The 7,719-nt window shown below is 47.7% G+C and overlaps 1 protein-coding gene across 1 annotated transcript in view; it reads left to right on the top strand.

Annotated features, from left to right (window-relative positions):
- Positions 1 to 190: 190 nt before the first annotated feature.
- SARC_10430 (hypothetical protein) overlaps positions 191 to 7,719 on the top strand; it is a 9,720-nt gene continuing 2,191 nt past the window's right edge. Inside the window, exons 1-11 of the mRNA XM_014295527.1 lie at positions 191 to 415; positions 563 to 737; positions 1,087 to 1,309; positions 1,976 to 2,767; positions 3,109 to 3,370; positions 3,655 to 3,782; positions 4,448 to 4,549; positions 5,445 to 5,570; positions 5,882 to 5,995; positions 6,522 to 6,650; positions 7,333 to 7,480. Coding sequence (XP_014151002.1) covers positions 328 to 415; positions 563 to 737; positions 1,087 to 1,309; positions 1,976 to 2,767; positions 3,109 to 3,370; positions 3,655 to 3,782; positions 4,448 to 4,549; positions 5,445 to 5,570; positions 5,882 to 5,995; positions 6,522 to 6,650; positions 7,333 to 7,480 — 2,287 coding nt within the window. The 5' untranslated portion in view covers positions 191 to 327. The remainder of the gene's footprint in view (positions 416 to 562; positions 738 to 1,086; positions 1,310 to 1,975; positions 2,768 to 3,108; positions 3,371 to 3,654; positions 3,783 to 4,447; positions 4,550 to 5,444; positions 5,571 to 5,881; positions 5,996 to 6,521; positions 6,651 to 7,332; positions 7,481 to 7,719) is intronic.

Raw genomic sequence — 7,719 nt, 5'->3', positions numbered from 1 at the left:
GTCTGTGTCTGTGTCTGTGTCTGTATCTGTGTTTGTGTCTGTGTCTGTGTCTGTGTCTGTGTTTGTGTCTGTGTCTGTGTCTGTGTCTGTGTCTGTGTCTGTGTCTGTGTCTGTGTCTGTGTCTGTGTGTGTCTGTCATGTCACTCTGTTCGATTGCCTCTGCTCACACATGCATACTCTCCCACACTCACAGGCCAAGTCTTTTTAGACCTCTGCAAGCGTATCCATGCATCCCAAACCGCTACGAATAAATCTATAAATAGATCACAAACCGGGACGCAAACCGGTAACACCCGCTGCTCCCCTGGGCTACCAGATGCAACGGCTATGTTATGGGAGCCAGATATGGATGAGTCACTGAGTGATCAAGATGATACACTGACCGATGCATCCAGTTCGGAACCTGCTAAATATGGTAAGATTAGATATCTACCAACAGGAGTCTGCTTGATACAGCTGTGTATTGTGGTATATATTTCTTAGTATGTGTATGTAGTGTGTGCGTTTTGTGTACATTTTAATCGGTCAGTACTTACATACCTCACCACCATTCTATTTATAGACACCGGCAACCAACCAATCAGAACAGACCTGGCAGCCGAGCAGTGCATGGAGATACTTTGTGGCATTTGGCACTCGCAACACATCAGCACATGCGCAGCAGACGACACCACGGCAACGGCTGTGGATAGTGACCGAGTGGTGTCAGTGGTAGCCACATGGACGCAAAGCTTAAGGTCAGTGGCTGTGCGTGTGTGTTCATAACGAAAGAGAGAGTGTGTGTGCTGTTTGGTTAAGTAGTAGTGTTCAGGTGAGATTGGTATGTGTTGTCTCAGGTGTGTATGTTTAATACAGTGGGTGTGTGCACTAAAGCGGTGCTTCATTAACTCTCACATGAATGGATTTGTTTGATCTATCGTTGGCTCAGCTTTGCCTTCACTGTCAGTTGTACTTACGCGCAGTCGCTGCAATGGCACACTATATAAGTCTATAAATAGATCACATAGCTATACCTACGCACATACTAGAAAACTATAAATAGATCACACAGTTGTACTTACCCATACGTTGTAAAACTATTTATAGATCACACGCAGCGCTGCAGTTGCCTTCAACGACCCCATCAGAGCACTCGAAGGCCTTGGACACCCTGTGCATTGCCATGACAACGGTGGCTGCCTACGCCAGTGTCTACTTCGAAGAGATTTTGGTTCATCTGTTCACGGCGGATTCGTGCGACAAAGACGCGCAGGTACACGACACCAACGACACCGAAATGACACTCTCAAGCACATCAGCCAATGCACAGGTACGACCCCGCAATCCCTGAACCCTAGAGTACCCCACGACGCGCGCGAGGGTGTTGCTGTGAATGGGCGTGTTTTGACTTTCGATAGTGATGGAACGCACGTTCATGTGGGCGACACCACACCCTTCAGCAATCGCATATGTGTTGGTGAATGGGTAGGGTTTTAGAGTTTTAGAGTTTTAGTTCAATGACAAGCACCCCACTCCCAGGTGCCCATTCATATGCGAACGAGATCCAATACCCTAAACCCTAAATTCCAAACGAGATAGAGTCTGCGTGTGGATGGGCAAGCTATCAATTGGTGCACCCGTCTCCCGCAGGTCGGCGGTTTTGTAGCTTTAAGGGTTTTAGGGTTGCACTGAGCACATTTGTCTTTTTATCTCTGCTGATGTACGTGCATGTTTCACAGCCACTTTGCTTTGCATCACATGCCGCCTTCTCATCCATGTTTTAGAGTTTAGGTTTTTCAGGCTGTGTAGGTAGATTGCATTTGTGTAATACACTTTACAGACTAAGTAGGTAAATTACATTCTTTACAGTCTGTGTAAGTAGGTTGCATTTGTGTGATACACTTTGCAGACTAAGTAGGTAAATTACATACTTAGCAGTCTGTGTAGCTAGATTGCATTTCTGCTCCTGATGTTATGCACATGCCATCCTTTGCAGTTTGGCTCACTACTCCAAGTGTTGACACGTGTGCTGCATATCATCACCACGTCCCGTGATGTCTCTGCCGGAGCACCTCAAACGGCGCACGGCCGAGGCGCGGTTGCCATAGCAACGGGGCTTGTGCTGGATCTGATTGGTCGATTGGATCCGGATGTGGAACAAGTGCAACGCGCGTTGGAGTCTCTATCAGGCACAACCTCTTCGGCGGCCGCCGATGGTGTGGCTGTACAGTCGCCTGAGCACACACACGCACACACACACGAAACTCAATACAACTCAGCCTGTGCATCTATGCTGTCACACAGATACTTGGCATCACTGCTGCTGCAACGACTGCCGCTGCACCAACTACGCCAGCTCATGGACACCACACTGCACAAAGCCACACAACGCATGCACGCCCAACCGCCCGTTACTATGGCAACGGCCACACATCCACCCACAGAGACTCCCTCAGGAGCCCACACATCACATGCCACGTCCACGAGTGAGTACAACGTGTCAGCGCCATTGGACTTTGTTGAGGCGTGTGTGGGCCATCCCTCAGCACACGCGCAGGCAATCGGACCGCAGAGAGGTCATTACAACGACCGCACCCACAACCACGCCTTCACACCAAACCAGGCACACGCCATAGTACAACTGGTAGTGCAGGAGATGACACAGCACACGCACCCCACACGCACGCATACAAACACAGACACAGACACAGACACAAACACACACACAAACACACACACAAACACGCACGACGAGCAGTACAGGGCGGATAGCACGGACGGCAGAGAGGTTTGTGTTGTGTGTAGTTGTGCTATGTATGTGTGCATATGCAGTGATGTGTGTGCATATGCAGTGATGTGTGAGTGTGTTCTTTATCTGCGTGTGCTACTGTATAGAGCTATCGCCTCCTTTCCTTTGCCGCATACGTGTTCACGGCGCTTCAAAACCCTAAACTCCTATGACCCAAGAGCCAAACACACGCACAGCAAGAGTGTGCGCACTCATCACCACACAGCCTCAGCGTTGTCTGACCCGCCACCTGCGCGCACACACCCACACCCCTTCCCACATTCCTCTGCATACCCACCATATGCCTACCCCTCTAATACCTACCTACCTTTACCCCGCAGAGCCTTCCCCTGTCTGCATTGTCGCGGCTCAGCCTGTTGACTCATGTGGTGCGCGACCAGCCACTCAACGCTGTGTGTGTGTGTGAGTATCTGTTGGGAACGGCTGTGTCCACTGCCACGCCCCAATCAGCGCCAGCGCCAACGACACACAGACGCCCCACGCTGAAAACCGCGTGCGAACAGCTGCTGAGTGCACTGTGCATGGCTGACGCAGACTTCCCGCGCGCAATGACACGCACCAGTACAGATGCTTACGACCTCGGTCTGTTGTGTGCTGTGTGTTGTGAGTTTTATGTTGAGTGATGTGTGTTGTGTGTTGTGTGCTGTGAGTTTTATGTTGAGTGGTGTGTATTGTGTGTTGTGTGTTGTGTGCTGTGTGCTGTGTGCTGTGAGTTTTATGTTGAGTGGTGTGTATTGTGTGGTGTATGTTGTGTGAAACGTATGCACATGTAGTGCTTGTAGTTGCGTTACACATCCCCTCATATGTACGTGTGTCTGCTGCCAATCGTTCACCCGCTCAATCCCTCCACTCCTGTGTACCCACAGCGTCACAGCACCACATCAGTTCACTTGATCCGACGGTGCATCGGTTGATCAAAGGTCTCATTCAAATGGTCGAAAGCCCAGACCAAATGGCCACGCCACAGCAGCGACGCGACAGGACCGAACATCAGGTGCGTGCTCAGGCTTAACAGAGTGCAAACCCTAAGCCCTATCATCTCCTTCATCGGAGTCTCTCTCATTCTTAACAGAGTGCATGTGATGTTTTACTACCACCTACTTCATCTGAGTCTCTCTTGGTGTGTGTTGTGTGTTGTCTTGAGTGCCGTTTGTGTGAACAGGCGAGAGGGCTGAGCTCAGTTGGCGCAGTGTACGTGGTCTTCTGGGCCGTCGACACAATCCCAAAAACCCTAAAACCCTAAAGCCCAACAACTTTAAACTCCAAAAATCCTAAAAGCTTTAAACTATAAAACAGAGAAGACCACGTGCAGTTGGACATCCGAGACGATGGGACTGTACCCTTAGACGTAACCCACGATACTAAAACAACACAAACACAATCACCCACATACGCACACGTATGCGCACATGCACACGCACATGTACACGGGCACATTCACAGATACACTCATATGTTCACATACACAAACATAGATACACTCACAGGTACACAATACTTACATGTATACATATACCTTCACAGATATACTCACATGTATACATACACCTTCACAGATACACTCACATGTACACGAACACCTTCACAGATACACACATGTATACATGCACATTCACAAATATACTCACATGCTTTTTCTACCCCCTTCCACTACGGCAGCGTTCTGTGGGCACGAGGCTATTCCATCAGATGCGCAGTCTGGCACTGCAGTACCCAGAGGTAGTCATAAGACATGTGGCAGGCATAACAGCTGCATACAAGGTAGGCAGCAAGCTGTAAGTGGGTGTATATGTACTGTGATCTGTCATGAAAGTACCCAGAGGTAGTCATAAGACATGTGGCAGGCATAACAGCCGCATACAAGGTAGGCAGCAGGCTGTGAGTGGGTGTAATATGTACTGTGATCTGTCATGAAAGTACTGTGTGTTTTTTCATTCTGTCATACTTTTGTGTTGTACCGGTTGTTTGCATGCATGCCTGTGTGTTACTTGTTCCTGTCATGTTTTGTACTCCATTGCCGACCCTTTCGTATTGCCATTCTCGTATTTTGAAACCCTAAATCCCTATTCAAAACCCCTGAACTCCTAAACCCCTAAAAAAATACCACTAAACTCCTTAACTCCTAAACCACTTGAATTTGAGTTTGGGGGGGCAATCAGTTCTATAATAACGCATTTGATGTGACACGCTCAATGTGACACGCCCGCTGTAGACGTTTAGCGTTTAGCGTTTAGCGTATAGCGTATAGCGTATAGCGTATAGCGTTTAGCGTTTAGCGTATAGCGTTTAGCGTTTAGCGTATAGCGTATAGCGTTTAGCGTTTAGCGTTTAGCGTTTAGCGTTTAGCGTTTAGCGTTTAGCGTTTAGCGTTTAGCGTTTAGCGTTTAGCGTTTAGCGTTTAGCGTTTAGCGTTTAGCGTTTAGCGTTTAGCGTTTAGCGTTTAGCGTTTAGCGTATTAGCGTTTAGCGTTAGCGTTTAGCGTTTAGCGTTTAGCGTTTAGCGGTTAGCGGTTAGCGGTTAGCGGTTAGCGGTTAGCGGTTAGCGGTTAGCGGTTAGCGGTTAGCGGTTAGCGTTTTGTCCCTTCTCCCGTGCTGTTGCCTAAACGGGGGACCCTGTCCATGCGCGTGCGTGCTTGCCTGCGTTTTGCTTTGCTCAGGTGCGGTCTAACATGGCCATAGACAGTCTGGTGACGCGTGGCTACGATAAGCTCTACGCCTACTTTCTGCAGATGGTCCTCATGTTGGCTCCAGATATCTTCACATACGGCACTCGCTCGTCGACAGTATGTCTGTGTACTCACGTGTCACATGTCACATGTCACATGTCACGTGTCACGTGTCTTGTGTGTGGATTGTGTGGTGGTGCACGCGCATGCTGTGCCTAACTGCACTTGCTTGTGCTTATGCTACTTCATCTTTAGTTCATGTGATGACACATGTTAGAATCAGGTGAAAATAAGGGCCAGTCTAATTGTTATGAAACAGGGGAAGAATAATTCGTATTTTAAGATCAGGGTTTAGCGTGTTAGGGTTTAGTTCGTCCATCCTTCTGACTCCCCTCGTACTCATCTCCGCCGTGCTACACCCATGACAGGAGGACGGTGTGTGTCCCATGGCGTCGCCTGATAGCCATGACTCAGGTGTCGCGGAGGACTGGTCCTTTGCCGTGATCATTGACATGTGTGTTGATATCTTCACCATGTGCTCGGTATGTTTACGCGGTAGGGTTTAGGGTTTAGTGTTAAAGCCTTTCATCCCTTGTGTGTGTGTGTGTACTACTGTGGGGGTGGTCTCTGTATTCGCCTGATCGGTCACGCACAGTGTTTTGCTGCACTTGTGAGGTTAATGCGTTTGTGCGTGTTTTCTATCGTTCTCAACATTTCTATCGTTCTCAACATTGGTTTTGGGCATTGGTTTTAGGGTTTAGGGTTGGGGCGGGGGGTTTGCTTTCGCTAAACCCTAGTCCCCATGACATCGGTCGTTTGCTGCACGTGTCCGTTTTCTGAGGACGACCACTGCGTTCGCTTAGTATCCGATGTTATGTCCGCTTTTGTATCACTAAATACATATTCACACTCCCTTATTTAGCCAAAGAGTACTCTCACATGTAGTAGGTATACCACGTCACAACCACCCCATCCCACAGCTGAACATACTCTCACGCATTGTGTTCAAATGGACCTGCCCTTGCACCTCTCCTGCTCACTCGGGTGCATGCACCTGCCCTGCGACAGACTGGTCGCTACAACCCACAGATGAGTCATCTGCTGCGCACTGTGGCGCAGGTGCTGCACAGCTACATCGCCTTCTCCACTGTCGTCGGCACAGAGACACTCCGACCGCACACAGCACTCATCACAGAAGTACGTAACACATGGCCAATGTGTGTGTCTGTGTGTGGATGTGTACGTATGTATATTTTTTTGTGTGGGTGTGACTGTGTGTCTGTGTGTGGATGTACATATATATATATATATATATATATATGCATGTATGTATATATATATGTATGTATATATATATATATATGTGTGTGTGTGTGTGTGTGTGTGTGTGTGAGTGTGTGTGTATTTGTGTGGGTGTGTGTGTAGGTGTGTGGGTGGATGTGTGTGTGTGATGTAACGCATCTGCATGAGATTGTGTGTTATTGTGTGTTTATGTGAAGAATAAGAACATAACATTGTGTGTTATTGTGTGTTTATGTGAAGCATATGCACCTGACATTGTTTGCGGTCCTTCATTCGTCTGATGGCACACTTTCGCACTTCCTATTGCGCTAAAAAGAATCACCAACGTAAACAGTCGAAGTACGATCCACCGCTGTGTATATGCTTACTAACATATTCGTAATATGTATTAGCACTTGCCTCTGTGTAAGTTATTATGCTTAGTCACCCTTTTTAGGGGTGGATTTCGTAATTCGTCGTACTTGCACGTAATGATTATCTGTGGCACCTCATCGGTATGTCTCCCATTCGCGCGCATTTGAAGCACAATCACCTGCATGCAGCCCGCCTCACACCAGCCGCATATACATACGCGCAGGTGGCAGACGTATACACAGACGTGCCTGAGCTACAGACACTGCTACACACACTGGAAAGAGGAGAGGTGGCTGTTGACGCTGCCAGTAGCCTACCCCCGGTGGGTGTGGACATAGAGAAATGTCGATACTCACTGGCGTACGAATCACGTATGTGACAAATGGCTGCTTTTACATGGTAGTCATGATGAAAGATATGGGAAGGGTTTGATTGTTATAGTATGTAGGGGGTGGGTGCTTTGATAGAGTAGTTATGAAGTAGATGACATGGAAAGGGTTTCATATATCAATATATATATTTATATATATATGCATATATATATATATATATATATATATATATATATATCTATATGCATATATATATATATATAATATATATATATATA

The sequence above is a fragment of the Sphaeroforma arctica genome (assembly GCF_001186125.1).
Source record: "Sphaeroforma arctica JP610 unplaced genomic scaffold supercont1.1246, whole genome shotgun sequence".
Classification (NCBI taxonomy): domain Eukaryota; class Ichthyosporea; order Ichthyophonida; genus Sphaeroforma; species Sphaeroforma arctica.
Note: the sequence above shows the minus strand (reverse complement) of the source record. Positions and strands in the feature narration are given on the sequence as shown.